Genomic DNA, 21,093 nt, shown 5'->3' with positions numbered 1-21,093 from the left:
ATATATAGTCATAATTTGAGACAATGTATTACTGCCCATCTGCATTATTGAGTATACCGCTCCCCAAATTCCTGTTTTGTCTGATGAGAACTATATTCATGTATGTGCCACTCAGTGTGTGAAATTATTTTGATCGGTACATGAATCTTTAAATGGATAAACATCAATACTAGTAGAAATGTGTGTTCAAATTTTTATTATCACTTTAAAAGTATGTAATGACCATAAAATCCACCTTTCTGTATGACCCTAGTAATCTCTACAGATTGTAATGAGAATGTGCAAGTGTTATGAGAACATTTAGATTAATCCCAAGAAACTCTTTGCAACTGTAACATGCAGTCTAAAGACAAGGAACAGTGATGACATCTCTGTGCTAAGCTTCAAAATGGCAGTGGTAAATTTACCCTCAGCCTGAGAATCAAGATCATGTAGCTTTTATTTTCTTTAGATATTTGTATTTATATAGCTGTGTTTGTGTGTCTGTTACGTGTGTGGGGATACCTGTGAAGGCCAGAAGAGGATATGAGATTCCCTTCCGTTAGAATGAATGCTGAGGTCCTAACTGAGGTCCCCTGTAAATGCTATGAGAACTTTTAGCTAATAAGTTATCTATTCAGGCTCACCAGACAGCTTATGTTTACCTATTGTGTGTTTATATATTTTCTAAAGTACTTTGCTATATTTATATGTCTGAGGACTTATAATTTTGCTTTGTAAAACACTTTCATCCTAAGACTTCAAGGTAAAGTAGTACATACACTTTCAAATACTAAAATAAGTATTTAAATGTACACGGCATTTTTGTTTCTTGTAAGGTGTTCTGATATTTAGTTTTACTGTTAGAGAGACAGAAAATCAAATGAATGGACATATCATTGCTTCCTTCATTATGTCCTAAAGCCGATTTTCTCATCATACTTTATCCCATTTCCTTCATTAGAAAATGAAGATTGCCAATAAAAGTCAATTTACCAGAATATCATTGACTTGAAAAGTATATATCATCCCATTTAAGAAAAAAAAATAAAAAGAACGAGAAAACTGAGTTTTTCAAACTGTGGAGAGAGAAACAGGCTTATTCAAGCTGAGGGTCTTTATAATTCAGCTCTTCTTGCTGTGGCAAGATGGTATAAACACCCCTTGCGATATATCACTACACACAGAAAATACTCTTTCTAGTCTCAGGACTAGAAGGAAGGCATGACCTGGGGATTAGAGAATTCAATTGTTTGAACATACACCAAGATCATGAGCAAATGGTATGCTTGTGTTTAGGGACATGACCTTCCAGCAAATGCAAATAGAAACATTAGGATTCAAAGGATAATAAATGATTTAAAGATATATAAAAGAGATATATGTGTATATAAATAAAGAGGGGCTAAAGTATATATTCTAGTCTTAGTGTCAAATGAATTTTCTCTATATCTCACATGATATATATTTTAAGTTGCAATGATTTTCTAGTTGTCATTAACTCACACAAAATACAAGAATTCTGCAGGAGTGAAATGAGTATCTATAGAACACAAGGTACTGGGTCCTAAGTTTGATACCCCAGATCACAAAACTTCAATAATAAATGATGTTCACAATCCTCTATTGAGGTACATTCTTATTTGGAGTTAAATTGATATTAAGGGTGAAATTTTTGTATGTACCAATGGAAGGAAGGTCTTGTTAAAAATATTTTGTGTGGGCTGGCAAGATGGCTCAGAGATTAAGAGCACTGGCTGCTATTCCCGAGGTCCTAAATTCAATTCCCACCAACAACATGGTGGCTTATAAACATTTGTAATGAGAGCTGGTGCCCTCTTCTGGCCTGCAGGTATACATGCAGACAGAACACTGAATAGAAAATAAATAAAACTTAAAAAGATATTTTGTCATATTTTTTTTTCTCCTTAGGACGGATGGTGGTAGTGGCGCATGCCTTTAATCCCAGCACTTGGGAGGCAGAAGCCGGTGAATCTCTTTGAGTGCAAGACCATCTTGGTCTACAGAGTGAGTTCCAGAATAGACAGGACTGGTTCACACAGAAACCTTATCTCAAAAAAAAAAAAGTTCTTATGTATAATATTTAAAGTTCTTATGTATAATATTTTAACCATAGTTGTGTCAGAAATATCTTGATGACTGAAGAATAATATAAGTTTCATTCTACTATTAAGAAAAGTAATATGCTAATTACACACGTTTTGGGAACAAGAAGGTCCTTGTACCCAGAAACCTCTAGGAAAAACCAGGAATGTTAAGCACATAGCAATGTCCTCTCAAAGGAATGGACTTGAAACCCGTTCTTCCGTCCAGAAAACTGGAAATTGGAAGTTATTAATAGATTAGTGATGTATATTATCTTTTGGACTAGGCCATAACAAGCTATTACAATCAGAACCAGAGGTGACTGGTAATATAATGACCTTTACAGCCAGAGGCTCCCAAGGCTCTCACAATCAGGAGCAAAGGTAGCTAACAGCTCATGACCCTTATGTCACCTGTGTAGCCAGGAAGCTCCCTCAAATTCCTACAACCAGGACTAGAGGTGGCTAGTAGCCAAAACGAATGACCTGTATGACATCTGTGTGACAAAGACCAGGCCAGATTTTTCATTACACCCTTAAACTAAGACAGTTAGGCCAAATTCTTGGAAGAAATGACATATGCCCTGAGTTAGGTTTCAATGTAATTATGCTTTCTTGTGTTCCTGGGATTGTATTCCACCTGGATTTCTTTTTTTTAATGTCCCATGTTTTTCCATTTTTTTTCTCCCAAATTGTATTGTATTTAAATGTGCTGAGAATTAATCGCCTGGTATCAGACCTTCTAGAAGGTTTGATCCATGTTGACAAAGTCAATCTGAACCAAGTTTTATTCTTACCTCTTAATGGTGTATTTCTATGTCTGACACCTGCCAAGAGCCCCTGACACAGGGTTCAGTTATCCCATCATCTGACTTGCTTTACCTAAAGCTAACAGAAAGCAATCCATACTAAATCAAAATGACCTAGCTAGTCATTCACGTTTTTCCAGTCAAAACGGAATTAACTGTCAACAGAGAAGCACACTTACAAACATGAAACCATTTGATCATGTTATATTTTAATTTGTAAAGACAAAAATGACAAGCAATTTATTTACATAAAACTGTACAAAAGCAAATTAAATTATGTAAAGGATTTCATAAATAGTTGGACGAGTGTTTAATACATTTCGCCATGTTTAGCAAAGTCGCGTGCATAGTGACATAATCAATGATGATTAATTGTTCTCAGCTTCACTATCAACATCCAGGTAGCAGAACAATAGTCAGTGATTAACATTACAAACAGATCGTACCACACAGAATGCAAGTGCTTTAAAACGTAAGACAGTAGTCTGAAAGTAAACCCTAGGTAGCTGAACGAATGAGGCTGCATCCAGATGTCACACACACCACGCCTGGGTCACCACCCACAAGTTTTCTCATATTCCTGATGAACTTTTCTCCTATTTATTATATTAAGGATGCAGCTATTTATTTATGACCAACATAACCTATCATTTGAAATGTCATAGGTCTTAAGATTTCTCTCAGCTGTTTTAAGATGGCTGTTTGATTCCTGGCAATTTCTCTCTGGCCTGTGTGTTTCCTTTTGTATTTTCCTCTTACCCGGCCTCCCCAGGGTAGCCCTTCAGGCACACATCTTGTGTTCCACCTTAGTTCTTCCTCTCATAAAAATAATGCCTCATTTGTTTTTAAAACTCAGGCAACAGGCCAGTCAAAAAATCAGACAACAATAGTATCTGGAGATTCAGACAGAGCAGTCGACTTTAAACAGATGCTGCAGACATTTAAATACACATACGTTTTTACAGTTATTCAATTTGTAAGTGTGTCCTAATGTATAATCATGCAGAAGTCCACTTGAGAGTCTGTGTACAGAAAACAAAGAGAGTTTATATACTGTACTACCCAAAATTAAAGAACACCTAAAAAAAATGAAAAAATAAGATTTCTAAATCAATATTCTACCTTGCAAAATGGACTCATTTCACCCCTGGTAACACTTCCCTATGTGATTGTATAACCAATGATTTCATTGTCCGGTGAGATTTAAGCAGCCCCATATTAATGCCTGAATCCTATCTTATGAATGAACAATATTTAAGACTGGTCTATTATCCGAGTTTGTCAAAAGGCAAATTTTTAATATATTATTTATTCTCAGAAAATAAACATGGATAAATATACAGGATCAAAAAAGTTGGGAATAGCCCCTTTCCCCTCATTATCCAAACCCAACAACCATTTGTTTTGTTTGTTTTTTTTTACCATAACAAGAGGTATAAAAGGCACAGTTGCTTATTTTGCATTCACTCATTTATTTATTTTTTTGTTTTTATTTTTTTTTTTCAAAAGCACTCTATATATGGAGTGGCACCAGATTTAACCTATTCAAAATAAAAGTCATACAAACACAAAATATATTTCTGTGTCATGCCAGCTCATTATATAATAAACATGTTATGATAACTAATTCTACTAGAATTACTTCAAATACTTACAGTACACTGAATTTTATTCTTTCACATCCATTTTAGTTCTAAAGAGAGGTTCACACGTTAAATGACAATGACATGGCTGCCTGGCATGTGGTGCAAACATCATTGTGGAATGTGGATTGAATAAATCTGTAGGTCCAGTGTGACCTGTATTAGCTTAATAGACAACCAAAGGATTTAAAGAGTGAAATGAGCTATCTAGTGGTTTCAAGTGTCCCATGAAAGAAAGAAATATGCATATAAAAAAGTGTTGAACATCAGTGTTATGCAACTATTTCCTTTGTAACGTGCAAGAAAAATATGTATACATTTTCATAAGTATCTTTAGAAGTATTTTGTCTTAATAGGTACTTACAGATTATACAAGGCAGAACTGCTTGAATGCAGTTTTCTAACAAAGTTCTAAAATTTCATCTTTCCATAGAGTAAATCATAACCAAACATAAGCATGTTCAATTATTGATATTTTAGTCCAATGTTTTTATCTCAATTACATCTTGTTTCATTCTACCTATTATACATAAACTAACATCAAAAGAAAAATTCCACTTAAGAAAGAGCATAAGGAAATGATCCCAAAAGACCCACCAGAGAAATATCCCTCAAAGATAAGTGTTTTGAGGACCTACTGTGAATTATTAACCTATAGCCTAGGTTTCTTCACCTTATAGTCTAAGAATTTCTGCAAAGCATGAAACTACCCAAAGCTACAGTGTCTCTACAGTTTTGTAGAAAGTCCTCAAGGCTATGCCTTTTCCAAGGTACCAACATTCAGTGATGAGAACATTTGTTCTCTTTACCTGTCATCCCCTATTCTTCCCATGGATTGTCACTTTCTTCTGAATGTCCCAGCTCAAATTTCAGTTTTTAAAAACCATCTTGCATAGAGCAAAGATCTCAAAATCTGCATATTCTGTATCCCTTGACAAATCTATATATTTGACAAATTTGAGGTGCATATATTATGATAAATATTACTGTCCAGGACTCATTCTTTCATGTTCAGAGATTGCTTAAGGTGCATATCAAATAATATTCTAATCAAAGTCAATTAAGGGGTTATATTATTTAAATGTTGTCTCAAAATGTTTCTGTATTGCACAGAATTAGAAATTAATGCACTTCTATTCTGACCAAGTGAAAAAATGCAATTATTTAGAAATGATAATAGGATCATTAAGAAAAGCTGGGATCCTAAAACGACAATAGGAGACCTCCTAAAAGCAAATTCCCAGTGTGTCTTTCCATATCTCACTATGCATCAATATGACTTTAAAAAGTAGAACCTTCCCTGACAGTATCATATGAGGCTAGACTTGGGCTTTGATCAGTTGCCTGTCATACTAAACATGTGTTTCATTCGTTCTTTAATTTTCTGAGCATTCAACTAAAATGCATTTTCAAATGAGACTCTTTTCTGGGAAAAGAGTTAATATAAAACAGGTTAATATCTGAGTGTATCTGTGTCTACATGGAGACTGTTGCTTCTGTTGTCTAGTGGAGTTCTATGTCAAGACCAAATCAACCTCATTACTTCCCTGATCTGCCATGTGATCTTTGGCCTCATAATGACATGATAGTTCAAGTTCATTCATTAGTGATTCTATTCCAAAACATATTTTACAAGTCATAATTCATGTAATTGATGTGTCAAGACTGGGTGAGTATAATCTGTGAATGTATGGAAAAGAAGTTGATGCCCTTGACCTGAAAATAATAACAGCGCATGGCATCTTGGGACTGCATTCTCCCACTGAGTTTGACTTTGCTCTTAATGTCTATTTAATAATTAAAGCTGTAGTCTTCCTAAACAACTTCTTCAAAAGGTCCCCTGTATAAAGACTGCACCATTAAATGGATTATTACAAATTCCAAAGGTCTGACGTTAACAATAATAAATTGGTAATCTCATGTCTGAAGTATATTTTCACCGGTCCTTTATTAGTCAGTCAGATGACACTCAAATAAATCAAAGTGACCAAAATCATGCTTCAGATTGGGGATAATGAGGGTGTGCTGTGTTCTGCTAATCAGACTTGTTACCATGAAAAGAACTTGCAATCATCTTTTTGTTGTTGTTGTTGTTATTTGGGTTTGAGGGGGTAGGGGTAGGAAAAAGAGAGTAGATGTTGGGGATCAGTGAAGGGTGTAGACATGCAAGTGACAAGAATGGATTCTACTTTGTACATTGTCATCAGGCAAACTATGTCAGTAAAGGCCTGATTTGGAGGCGAAAGTGGCAGGAAAGCTTTGTCTCTTTGGTAGCCCCCTCCTTGTGATTAAATGGTTTTACTTTGTCATGTTTTTGCCCTTAACTCTCCTCATACATGAAAAGAACTTTGCTGTCGCTCCTCGACAGCCTACAGGTAAACTTCTCTTCTAGTGAGAGTGTTGACAGGAGATGGCTTATATTCCCCTGTTTTTGTTAAAGGGATATCCTCAGGGTTAGCTTCCTCACTTTTGCTGAAACTAGCTGCACTGAAGGTCTCGTAGGATGAGGTCAACTTTTTGTTCAGGAGGTTTCTGTTGCGGTCACCCATGATGGCGGCTTCGCCATTGGCCAGCTTTTCCTGGCTTCCTCGTTCATCGACAGGCATGAAAGTGGAGAGTTTGGGCTGGCTCTTCTTCCTCTCAGGGGAAGTGCGCACTGGCATCCAGCAGGAGTCTGAGTGGCCATACTCATCACATTCACGGGTGCACTTGCCAGTCAGAGCTACATCTGGAAGAGGCCTTGAATCTGAAAGACAAGAAGAAAAACATCAGTGTTAGACATGCGTCAACAGGGTTTCCTGTGGCATATGAGCCTGCTACTCATTACTCCAGAGAACAGTACTTATTTCATGTATAGTAAAGATAAGGTTTTGCAAAAAATAAGTACTATGGAAGAGAGAAATGGAGAAATGATAATTTGTGTATGTAAAATAAGCAGTTATATATTCATTTGGTATATTGTTAAGGCATGCAGATATTCTCAAGTGCTAAGTGAATATATATATTTCAATGGATTTTAATTTTTCACATAAACAAGAAAAATTATTAAATCCTAAAACATAATTTTCTGTATCTATAAGTTCTCCCATAAACAGTCTGCTGTTGTCAATTGGATTCACTTATGCATTATTCATAGAATACGCAAATAGGCAGAACCTTATACTTAAAATAAATTCTAAGACACAAAGGTGACTGAGAAGTAAAACCTAAACGGAAAGTACATTAAATGATACTAAGTTCAAAAGCAAAGTACAAGCAGGTTACAGTTGTGAGTACATTAGCAATAGCACCCCAAGTCCAATCCCACCACCCTCCATCCCCTACCACCATGACAGATGACCTAATGTGTGTGGGAAGACAGTGTCTGTGTGTTACTTGGAAATACATTTACAAATGAACTTGCTGAATGGAAATCTGGAATATAATGTATTGAATAAGTGTGGTTACATTCAGAAATGATTGATGGAAGGGCATATGTTTCTAATTAATGTTGTTTATCAAAGGAATGGGAAATTTCTTCCATTTCCCAACACCTAAGTCATTTCTACAGAGTTCTTAGAGATTGCAATTAAATATTGCAGTTATAGTATGCATGGATAAAATCGTGATGTGTGATTAAACACTTTCTTAGAATTAAAAATCTACTTACTGACTTTTGCTAATTTTTAGAGAGATAAAGAGACAAAAATTTGCTCTACCACAGCAGATTCTGAAACAGTAACTTGTAGGTTTTAATTTAATGCATTTCATAGTTTTATTTATTACTCATAAAAGCACAATATGATATCACCCCAATGAATATCATAATGGGTATTGACTTATTATAATTGGACTTTAAAATAAACCAATTCTGACTCCAAGATGTATACTTATAAATAGTAGAATATTCATAATCCCACGTAGTTTAGGTTTAAAATGACAAAGTTGTTTATATGATTCTCAGCATTTTTTAAGTTTTATTTTACTATATGCCATAACTATTCAATCATTTGTTTATATTATTTTCCTTTATAGATGGCTTACTGACAGATATTCATTGAAAGTATTCATACTTCAAGTTGAATTCTGGGTGCATAAATTTCTTAAGAGTCCAATGAAGTAAAGGTGGGTAAGTTAGAGAGACTGGTTAGCAGTTAGGAGCACTGGCTACCCTTTAGAAGACTTGGATTCTGTTTCTAGCATCCACACAGTAACTCACAAACTGTAACTCCAGTTCTTAGGAATCTGATGCCCTCTTCTGGTCTTCTTGGGTACCAGGCACACAAGTGAAAACAATTATAACATGCAGACACACCACATCATACCACCACCACACACACACACCACATACCACCACACACACACACACACCTTCGTTACTTTTTAAATGCTGAACCCGTTTGCTGCATCATCTCTTAAGAAAATAAAACAAACAAAAGCCAATGCTTTTTTTGATATGATTTTGTAATCCATTTGATTTATATAGGGAATATAAAATCTGTGAAGATATAAAACCTATCTTGATTGACATACATACTTTGAATAAAAAATAATTTGATCATCTCTATTTTATCACTCCAAGCATTTATTTTCCTCGCGTCTTTCAGAAATTCAAAGCACTTTTTCTCCTTATTGTTGTAATAGAGGAGGAGCGGAACGCTTTTCATCCCGCCTGGCTGCTGGCCGCTGGACTAACTTAATCCAAAAATAATTACACGGAAGTGTATTCATTAAAAACTGCCTGGACCATTAGTTCTAGCCTCTTATTGGCTAATTCTCACATCTTGATTCAACCCATTTCTAATAATCTGTATAGCCACTTTACTGTGGCTTACTGGCATGAGACTAACCGGGGTCCGTCTCAGAGAGGAGAGCCATGGTGTTTGCCACACTGCCTTCTTCCTCCCAGCATCCAGTCTTGTCTTCCCCGCCTATCTAAGTTCTCCCCTCTCAAAAGGCCTAGGCAGTTTCTTTATTCGACCAATGAAAGCAACACATAGAAAGAAGACCCTCCTACACCACCTTATAGTATTTATCCAGCATACATAAGAACACTGGCACTTAGTTATTGAAACGGGAAATATCTTCATGGAAGAGGTGGTTATTCCCAGTTGAAATGACACCAACTTGTTTTCTATCATTCCATCCTGTTTCTTTACATACATAATGGGCTCTGTAGCAAGCTGCTTTGTAGAAATCTTTATTTCTAGTTTTAAATTAACTGCCCTTTTTTTGAGATATATTTAGAAGAGACTGAACAGGTATGCTGATATTCCAACACTCTTCTTATCACTCTGGTAAATTGTATGTAAGTACTAAAGGATTTAATTCATTTGAATTTGATTCATTTTTTAATCATCTACTCATGAAGTATTCAATCTTCCCCTCTGTCCTTACTTCACAATCAAGAGTATTTCCTACTAAAAATGTTTTCTTCTCACCACTTTTAATGACAGGGATTGTACATTCCCCCACCACAGTCTATTTCAGTCTATTTGCAAGCTGCCACTTCTCTATCCAAAAAGCACTACTTCTAATAAGAACCTCCTGTCAATTCCAAAGTCAAGCACATGATTGGGGACCACAGTGGTGTTGACAAGCCTAATTGGCTGAGACATGTTGCACTGTTTGGCATCAAATTTAGGAAATAATCAAGAACAACTACAAGGGAGTCATCAGGAGCAATCAAAACTTTCCATCCTGATGACTGAAATAAATCTCCAAAAGCAATGCCAATGATTAATCCACGCAATTTGTATTATGAAGCAATTTATTAAGGGAATTGATGAGTATAACAGTAGTTCTCTGTGATTATATGTTTTCTTATTTCAATGATGCAGGCATATATTATTATTATAATTTAAAAAAAGTTATATGGGAACATTGAAGATCATTGAGATTAATTCTTTCTTCCATAAAAGGCTTTTAAAATATCCTGTAGGACTATGGGGGCCAACTTTCTATAACCATTACCTCCTTTTAGCCTTTAAAAGAAGTATTTTGCTTTTTAAGACAGGGTTTCCTAGAACTCTCTCTGTAGACCAGGTTGATGTCAAGTTTAGAGACCTTCCTGTCTCTGAATCCTGAGTGTTGGGGTTAAAGGCAAGTGCCACTACCACACAGCAAAAATCACTTTTTTAACATCTGAAAAAGTTATTATATCTTTAATGCAGTATTATTCTAATGATTTTCAACAGAGTAAAGATGGAAAACAGCTAATGCAAATCTTGTTAGCATGTAATACATTAATAGAAACATAAAATGTCCCATTTGGAAACATAATATTCTCTAAATATGATTTCAAGATAAAGCAGCTGTTTAAAGGTCTTAGAATTTTATATTTTCCCTACCCATTTTTCTGCCTATTTATTTATTTAGTGTACATGCATGTGTTAATTTATGTCTATACAAGTGTGCACATTATGGAATGCTTGCTCATATCAGTGGACAACAACATGTAGGAGTAGGTTCTCTCCTCCTGTGATGTGGATCTTAGGAACCAAACTGAGGGCTTTAGCCTTGGTGGAAAATGCTTTCACTTTTTGAGCTCAAATCCTAATTTTTATGAAATATTAAGGAGAACCGAAGTAGGCATGGTATTCAATAAGTCCTCTCCTGCTTAACAATACTTATGTAACTCTCCATTTTAAAAAAAATTATAAAATTTACTAGAGAGATTGCATTGGTTTGAATAGCTAAAGGCCTTTCATAAAATTAACTTCCTGCTCAAAAGCAGTTTCAACAGGACTCGGGAGGCAGAGGCAGGTGGATCTCTGTGAGTTCGAGACCAGCCTGGTCTACAAGAGCTAGTTCCAGGACAGGCTCCAAAACAACAGAGAAACCCTGCCTCGAAAAACCAAAAAAAAAAAAAAAAAAGCATTGGAATATGGGAAGTACCTTCCCATAGTCTCCATTTTCTTATCACTTCAACTGGAGGCCAAGGAGGGCAAATGAAGTAAGGAGTCAAACCTATGGAATAGTGAGGTCAAAGGGTAAGTGTTCTGACTTTTACTCTAGGGTGGTTTCTCCACTTTACCGCATTGCTTCTTTCTAAAATATAATAGAGGAGTTATTTAGAGGTCAATTGCTGCTACCCAAACCACTAAGAGAAAGACTCCTAAGAAAGAGAAGTATCTAAATAGCACAGAAAACTGATGCCACATACTGTTTACTACCTAGTACAAAGAAAGGCTTAAAACACTTAAGAAACTGCAAATCTCCTAAAGTAGGGAAAAAATCATACACTAATTTAACAAGTCAAGCTCTTTCTCCAAAAGGATTTTTATTCTTACTAGGAAGGGAGGATGTATGGGATCACAGGCGGAGACTTCAAGGTGCTGCTTTAACTAATTCAACAAGAACGACAGACTCCAGTGGAGGTGATAGTGTGAAAGGGGGAAATCTCACGCTGCATCAATGCTAGACAAAGCACTAGAGATAATTAATGCTGAGAACAGGGAACTACTCTTCCCCAATGAAAATCACCCAAATCATTTATACATTAGCAAATATTCAGCCCTGAATTCATGGGCACATCAATAACATTATACAGATTGTGCATACCCATACACACAAGCATCGATACGTAGATATATGCATATATGTAAATATATACACACATATGTAAACACAGAGACACACAGACACACACACACACACAGCATGTAACAACATTTAAGGAAATAGACACCATGAATCTTAGAGAGAATTAAAGGATACATTGGAAGAGCTGGAGGAAGAAAGGGAAAAGAGGAAGTAATGTAATAGTTTCATTAAGAAAAACAATAAAAAAGAAAGGCAGGTAGATAATATGTACAACATTTAGAAACAACAATAAAGCTAAGATTTACAGAGACACTCAGTGTCTCCATATGCCTGCTTACAGCATTTGACCCATCATTACACTAGAAGAGCACAGAGAACTCCTTCATTCAATTGTAGATGGAAGTTTTGCAGATGGATGTTCGTGTATGTGATGATGTCTCTTGTCAGAATTCTGGCAACTGTATTTCAGGTCCTTTACTGGGACTAAGGACACTGTTCTTACCATTCACTAGCGAAAGCATGCAGATGTTGTACTGTACTTTGAAATCTTCCTAGTGTGGCTTTATTTTTTTAAACTGTACATATCATTTGTTTTACTTACAAATTACTTAATTTGCACACCCCATGAGATAAATGGATTGTTCCACAGTGTTTTACATTTCAAACATTCATGACAATCCTCCACTTTGATCTTTAAAATCAAGTTTCTGTATATTCTTTACAAAACTTTGTGAAAGGGAAATGTACTTTCTTCTTTCTACAGAAAATGTGTTGACACCTTTTCCTCTTTTTTGTTAGTTTAAAGACATCTTGTTCTTGAGTTCCAGAAAATGAAAATGCTATGTTCTTCTAAAAGCATCTTTAAATTCTACTGAAATTTGGCAACTAGATGGTGTTATATTATGCTTAATTATTTAAACAAGTGAGACCAGCAAAATGACTTAGTAGGTGAAGATGCCTACTACCAAGCTTAAAAACCTTAGCTCATCAAGACTCACTTGAGAATTAAACCTGCCAGTTCTTCTCTGAAAATTTATGCATTTCTCACTGTGGTTTTCTAAAAAATAAGTACTAATAGTTAAATGGAGCTAACTTTGCAATACAAACTTCACCTCAATGGCTGTCACTGTCTTTAAAGGCTTGCTGCTGTTCTTATTTTGGAAAGCACAATGTAGCTCATCGTTTACTTAAAAATTTGTCAAATAAGCAACAAATGAACCTAAGACTCAGAGGTTATAATTATGGCCAAGACAATAAAAACAGGATTAATACCTAAAATACAGTGTACCTTTCTGATATCAAAGGGATAAGACAAAAAGGCTACTCATCCTAAACTTTGCTGACTTTCGGATAAATGGACATAATTGGACCAAATGAGACATTAAAGCCCATCTATTCCTCTAATCTCTCTGTACACACCTCTTTAATGTCTCATAATAGCTCCTGCTACAAAGGTGTCGTTTCTAAAACCAGGGTCGTGCTGACAACTAAAGGCAAAAAAGATGCTGTGCTGTCCCCAGCATGGCCTTCTAGAGGCCTGGCAGCACTTGCAACTGCTCCAAGAGATCTGGAGCCACCATCAGAAAAGAAAGTCTCATTTGTCCTCTCTAAAGATGATTGCCACTGGAGAAAGAACTCTGACTGTCAAAGCTGTCTCAGTAAACCCATCCCCCAGGCAGCAAAGTGGCTGAGTGTAGCTCATAGACTAGTCAGGCAAAAGCCAACAGGCAAACAGAGATGCCAACTCCTGAATCAGGAGCAGCAGGAAGTCTGTGTTGTTTGAAGCACTAACTTGTTTGTTTAGAGATGGAAGGTGGGGGTGGGAGGAGGCAGAATTAGATCACATAAATAAAAAACACAGATGAGCCAACCATGCTGCCTATAATATATTAACTGCTCCCAAGCGATGCTTCCTTCCTCATTCATGTCTCCTTCATAGATAAAATTTGGCCATTATTACTCCAGATACATTGTTTTCAGAGAAAATGTTCAGAGATATAATCATATTTAATTAAGAAGTTCAAACAGAGGGCTCGCTCATAAACTCTTCCAAACTTGGCTGCTTTAATTACAGAAATTCACTGTGCTATACCTTGGAGTGTTTTCATTCAGTGCTGACATGTCTAGACAATATTAAAATGTCTAAAAATGTTTGAAAGAATCAGCAACTTTTCTTTGTACCTTAGGCTAAGCTCAGTTAAATGGCAATTGAATGTATTGCAAGAAGCATTTGCTGCCCTGAGGTTTAGCGCACTGTCATTCTGAATGTGGCTTCACTTCACACAGCCATGGTTCCACACACTCATCTCAGGCATTCCTGCTGAAACAACACAAATATGAAGCTGCTCGTTGGCACATGAAAACAGCATAGTAGCAGAAAACAATAGGGTGACAGCTTGGTTATGATCAGTTAAGGGACATCAGATAGGGCTTCTGTTTGAATCCTCTCTTCATCCAGGCCAAATCAGAGGTAGCAGAGGATCAGGCGATAAAAAGAAGTGAGTAAAGAGTAGAGAGAAGTTCTGTGGACGGGCTGAAGCTCTGAAACCCATGAAGGAACCATGACATTTATTTCACCAGTTCCCACTGCCTTCTCCCACTGAGAGCAGACACAGTTTGGGGCCATCATTTTGTATGTGTATTTTTCCACTCTTGTGATTTTCCTTCTGATCTCTTGGATTCTTTCTGGAATTCATCTACTTGAGGATTTATGGACATCATTTATCTGTTGTAAACTAAGAGTTTTCCCTTCTCTAACATGCAGATATAATCTTACATACAGTAGTTGCAGCTCAGAATACACAAGTCAGAGTACCAATTTATATCCCACATCATAATAGATGGGCAAAAAAGGTGTACTTTGTCACTTAGTTCTCCCCAACCCACTGGAATTAAAATCAAATGTTAAGAAAATCATAACAATTTGGAACTTAGTTTCAAATAATTGAAATTATCTGTAGCAACTGTCTCTGAGTAAGAAAAGATTTTAAAAAAATACAAAGAGGTTAAAAAAAAACAGAATTGATTAAGTTAAAATTTTAAATGCCCAAGTCTAAAAGACTCGATAATTTGTGAGTTTTTATTTAGCAGAGAATTAGTGCTTTGGGATGTGTTTATTGAGTTGAAAAATTTCTTTCCAACAATTAAACTTCATCGTTTGCTTCAAATAAAGGTCTTGTATTATCAGTCACTTATTCCAGGAAAGCAAAATACATTCTTGTTATACTGGGATTTTAAACAAAGTCAGTAATGGTTAAATAAAAAAATTTATAAGTTGTTAGCTTTTTTATTATTTTAGCTACATTATAACGGTTTGTTTAGAAATTGTCACTTGGGCGGTACTAAAAGATTAGTAAGTATCAATTATAATCACTTTATACTAATGGCCTGAAATTTCTGAGTTTTAAGACAACTGGGTGATTATCATCTGCTGTCATAACCATTTTCCTCATTAGTTCTATAGTCTGATGGTTAGTCAGTTGCTTATTGCTGTCCAGGAAGCTGCAGAATGTATACTCAACAGTAAATAAAGCTTCTTTAAGAATGGAGGTTTATAGCTCATAGAGATTCTATTGAATACCTCTGGGTTCCATACTTAAAGGCAGTGGGAATCTTATCTTTGATTCCAAAACAATACACTGCACTAGATTGTTATATTATTGTATAAGTAAATGTGTAAAAAGAAAGAAAACTGAAAAAGAGTCATGCCATAGATTTTTTTTTTTAATTTTCTCTTCATCATTGCGGAATATTTTTTGAAGTAGGAAGTCAGAGAATAATAATGCAATGTAAGGTTCTATTAAATATACAGAAACTAAATAAATGTGACTTTTGCTAAATATTGATTTAAGATATTTTGGTCTTTGTGACTATATTGAGGTGAAGTAGTGGCTATAACATTAAAGAATTTAATCGTGTTTTTTTTTTCAAAAATTTTGACAGAATTGTAAAACACATCATAGTAAAAATTAAAAAAGCAAAGAGTAGAATTGTAATGTAGTAAGACTAGTTTTGGACAAGGGCAAATCATAGCAATTTGAATTTATTCAATAATTTAATTTCTAAAGTAGCAAAATCCATGATGCTGAATCATTTTCCTTTTTCATATAGTGATCTTGAAAAATCCATAAATTATTCTAATTGCTGTGGGCTCTACCCAGGTATACTCTCAAACATTTTGCTTTGGGTTGTTTATTGGACTGTTTCCCTAAACACACAGAAAAGTTTATCTCACTAGAAATTTCTGTAAAAACAGCATATTTGTGAGAGATTCCACAAGAGGTTGTAATTAGAGAGAAAGAGATTTCAACCATTGAGAAAGTTTCCAGTAAACAGTGAGTTCTGACGTACTGTCGAGAGATGGAGTTCTGAGTAAACATTCATGGGGAGATTTTTAGAACACTTAGAATGCTGGCTCCTGACTCTGGTCAATAGGTTGATCGGCTGACACTACAAATGGCAATCACGATTAGGACCAAGAATGTTGAAGAGCTCGGCGAGTCCAGTTAGGAAATCAAAGGGGAAGGGAAGAAATGACCTCGGCTGACCAGCTAACAAAACTCAATGAGCAGCTAAAGGTAGGGGTGGAAATCAATGAAGCAGCCCTAGATTAGTTTGCTCCATTGATTTTTGCTTCTCGTTGAAATGTTTTCTTTTATTTACTTCCTATTTCTTTTGAGTGTGTTAGAATAGCATTGCTGCACCTTTTTGAAGCCTTTGAAAAGAGAAGCTCTGGGCACACAATAATGTTTTCAGTTCACCCTGCTAAAGTTGTGTGGGTTTATTGCAAACTCCAGTGCATGTGCCCTCTAGCAATCCTTCTGGAGTAGGCAAAATACTCACATCCATAAATGCTGACAGTAAGATCCCTGGAACCTGTGAATAAGTCAGGTAACATAATGAATGGGAAAAAAGATTTCAAAAAAAAAAAAAAACCTTAAAATTGTTAATATAGAGCCATAAAGATGAGAAATTATATTGGATTGTCCAATTACCCAAATTATAACCATGAGGGTGGGGTTTTGAGAGAAAGTGGGAGGTAGAAGATTATGTCAATGTCAGAGTAACATGAAACAGAAGGAGTCCACCTGCATTGTTTCCACTGATGACAGGAGTTAAGACTACAACCCAGACAACATGGGAATACTCTAGGAACTAACAAAGACACAGAAATAATCTTCTTGAGTACAGAAAAAGGAGACTCGATTTCAACCTTGTAACTTTTTTTGTAAAGCTCCTGATCTACTTAATTCTAATAGAAAGGATTTCCACTGTTTTGAGACCCAAAATTTGTGGTAAATTTCATAGAGCACACAGGAGCCTGTACCTATTTATAATGCTCCTCTTGTAAGAGGAGAAAAGCAAGACTGTTCATATTCCACATTCTGAACAAAATGGAGAGGAAAACTGACTTAAATTATATGGGTGTTGAATCATGTGACCTTAAAGTTATATAATCTAATTAAAAATCTTAAAAATGTCAACTTTGCTCTGTTATCTAGTTGCCTGTATTATTTTCAAAGGATCAATCAACATAGTTAAATTTCATTCTGACCAATAATATGCAAGTAACTAACTTTTCAAGGGTAACCTTGAAGGTTTCCTTCCCAACACTTTACTTTTATTTGCTGCTGGGATTCTTAGCAGTGATAACTAAGCCGTTCTAAAATTGGGTAGCATGATTCTTAAAATTAGAAAAGAAGTTCACATTGCCACTAAGTTGTAGAGAAGCAGGTAGTACAGCCCAGTATGGGTGACATTTATAGAACTTGTGTGACTTTGGGATCATTTAAGAACAATAATTAGAGTAAAATGTCTCTTTCTCCCTTTTAACACTTCTTTCATAAGCTTCATTAGAGAGCCCAGACTGAGCACAGACGTCCCTACTGGATCTGGATTCTAACTTCCTCTACACTTTTCATCTTTTTTCCTTTCATTTGTTTTCCCACCTACCACCATAGCAGACCGATCCAATGACGTCATTCCTATAAACCTTGTGTCTTTTAATAACTTCATGACATTAATGAGTTTTTTTTTCTTCTATTTCTTACCATTCATGAAACATTAATATGCAGTTCCAAGTTATTTCTTCGGGGTTTTGTTCTGGCTAACATAATTTCCATTCTGATTCTTTTGTTTTTGTCCTGTCTTCATCATATCACTTAACATAGTATAATGAAATCTGCCAATATTCATGTGACTTCATTTGTAAAGTATAATTCCCTATGGGCAGAATGGATCATGTAACTGTGCTACCCTGGGTGCTGTCATCAGGCTAGTTTCATGCTCAGTAAGCATCTAGAAAGAATTGAGGGTCATGTAAGGGATACAGTTTATGTTAGGTGTTTTTATGGTGGTCCTAGGAAGAATCGTAATCATGACATGGGCTCATCCTCAGTAAAGTGCCATTGGCTATATTGTGAATTGAAGAGACTTTTTCTTGTTAGAATGAAATGGGCTGACTTGGATGGACTTCTCCAGTCACTCCTACCTAACAACCTCTTACAGGGTCTGTTTTATATATGAAATCATCCTGGATAAGATTCTCGTTCCAAAGGAACAATATGATTGGTTGAAAACAGCAACAGATGTATTTGAAACTGTACAGTTCATATTTGCTACTCAGCCAAGGGGGTGGGGGCTATTTGGGGCACTGGTAGGGGGTACTACAAGCAAGCCCAATTGGAAAATCCTATCTGTGGTCTCAACGCTACGCATAAGCATGAATTAACTTGTTAAGTAGTTTTTAGGTGTTAATTGGTCAGTAGCTATGTCAGTGTCATCAAGACTTCTTACTGACAGTTGTGCATTTCTGATAAGGATAAACCAGGGAAACAGAATTTACTATAAAGCTAAACACTTAACACAGTTATTATCAACAATGCACCATCCTTATTCCTTTGGATAAATTGCTTTCGCTCTAGGGGAACAACTTGATGGATCATAGACAGATTTTTTTTCGATCTGTTTTTCATAGTGAACATCATAACCCACAAAGAGTTGGTATTAAATCTATAGAAATAATTATAACCAGCTTTATATAGAGTTTATGCTGTTTTGTAATGATTTTACTTAAACTTTTCATGTGTGTACCCAAATGTGTGTATGTATGCATTTGATTCTATATGAATTTATGGTTATAGATCACATGGAAAAGCCCAAAGTTCCTAGTTTCTGTCACTTAAATCATATCAAGATGTAGGTGTGTTATTCAGCTGTAAAGTACTTTCTTAGCCTGTACATGAACAGGTTCTATCCTCTGTATCATACACACACACACACACACACACACACAGAGAGAGAGAGAGAGAGAGAGAGAGAGAGAGAGAGAGGCAGAGAGAGAAGACTACATATAATAGCAATATGCAATCTTGGATATTTTAAATAAATTATATGCTATTATGTGACATTTAGTACAATCTAATATATTTTTAATACGGACACGATGCTACCTGCATTTGAAATTTCCCTTTTAGCTATTATTTAAAGTTGTACTTCAGAGACTAAATTTTCATTAAAAAATAACTCAGGCAGCTCCAAAAGTGAGAGTCATTTACATGCTCAATAGTCATTTCAGGATGTCTATTGTAAATACACTTCCTACCTTGAGACATTCTGAATTGATAAGTATTTCCTTAGACGACAATTTCCTAGCATTGTGTATTGTAGTGAGATTTCACATAATCCACTGAAATCCACTGATCTAGCATTGTGTGTAATTGTAGTGAGATTTCACGTAATCCACTGAAATCCACTGATAGACTTTGGTTTACTTCAGTCAGCCAGATGGCAACAGAACCTTTAGAAAGAGATGGCTTCCTGTGCCTTCTTAAAGGTACATAGACAGCAAGATGGAGAATACATTTAAAGATATCTAATTGCACTGCCTTTCTTATGACTAAGTATTAATCTGTCACAATGTCAAATTATATACTTTTGGGCTTTTTCTTTGGCAAAACTTGTCTATGCTTAACAAACTCATAGTATAAAATATTCAAGAGTACAATTAGCATGTCATCTCTCCTGAAGATGATTTAGGAAAAGCATGAATCAGAGCTTAATAGTCAACATAATTTCACAGATAATCATGGCAAAATTATGGTACTGCAACAATTCAAAGGCTGTACAGTGGGGCTAACAGACAGTGACGATCAACTATTCATCTTTGCCATCTGCCTTACATGCTTTTATTTAAGTCTTTTTGTGTTTGTGTGCATTTTTGTTTTTGCCAATGTTTTCAGTTTTGAGTTTGCCAGCAGTTGGCCTCACATAAGAAAATAGGTTTCATGGTGTAAACAGATTTTCCCATGTGTGCAATGAATTAGCTTCACTGGCTATTCTGTAGCACTTCAGCAAAGAAGACAGGCTGGGGGGGATTTCATTTTCATAAGTTTTTTGAGGATTGGCCAATGTATCTCTTGAAATTCAAACACACCAATCCTGTAAGAAAGAACAACATTAACAAAAGACAAAGCTGCAAGTATTGTAGTAATACAAACACTCACCAAAGCACATGTTTTGCAAGTTTTCATTTAAATGGCCCACTTCGAATTTGTGTGCACTGTATTAACCATTGGCTTATACTCTGTGAGTGCTGAAGAACATCAGAAGGAAACCACTGGCAAGTTCTGCCTTCCAACTTGTCAGCTTTTGCTATTCAGCAAATACGCCAGTGGCTACTGGATTTCAGATATGTGGCAAGATGCAGGAACTCAGAGAAAATCCCAGCAGGGAGTATGGAATAGAATGAGGTAAAATTTTATTGAATAATACTGGTACAGAGTTTACAAGCTCCACAAGTACAGACCCCACTACTAGGGTTTCCAAAACTCTTCAGAATGTTTATCCCTGTGTTCAGGAAATACTGATTTGTCAGGACTGATTCTGAAAACTTTACAGGTGACTCATTGTTTATCACCTACAGTCACAGATGAGGAAATGAAAGCGAAGAGGAAATGAGTGAATTACTCACAAGCTTGCATCTGCTGAGTGTTGGAAGGTGGCTACAAACTCAGACAATCTGCCTTCAGATCT

At 35.8% G+C, this 21,093-nt stretch overlaps 1 protein-coding gene across 5 annotated transcripts in view; it reads right to left on the bottom strand.

Annotated features, from left to right (window-relative positions):
* Nucleotides 1–3,079: 3,079 nt before the first annotated feature.
* The window catches only part of Pcdh7 (protocadherin 7), a 414,240-nt gene continuing 396,226 nt past the window's right edge, over nucleotides 3,080–21,093 (bottom strand). For 3 of the 5 annotated variants that reach the window (XM_057771294.1, XM_057771292.1, XM_057771293.1), the window contains exon 3: nucleotides 3,080–7,282. In XM_057771294.1, the coding sequence (XP_057627277.1) occupies nucleotides 6,906–7,282 (377 nt within the window). In that variant the 3' untranslated portion in view covers nucleotides 3,080–6,905. The remainder of the gene's footprint in view (nucleotides 7,283–21,093) is intronic. The other 2 variants (XM_057771298.1, XM_057771295.1) reach the window with 2 other exon arrangements.

The sequence above is a fragment of the Chionomys nivalis genome, chromosome 6 (genome assembly GCF_950005125.1).
Source record: "Chionomys nivalis chromosome 6, mChiNiv1.1, whole genome shotgun sequence".
Taxonomy (NCBI): Eukaryota; Metazoa; Chordata; class Mammalia; order Rodentia; family Cricetidae; genus Chionomys; species Chionomys nivalis.
This window is presented reverse-complemented; position numbering and strand designations above follow the sequence as displayed.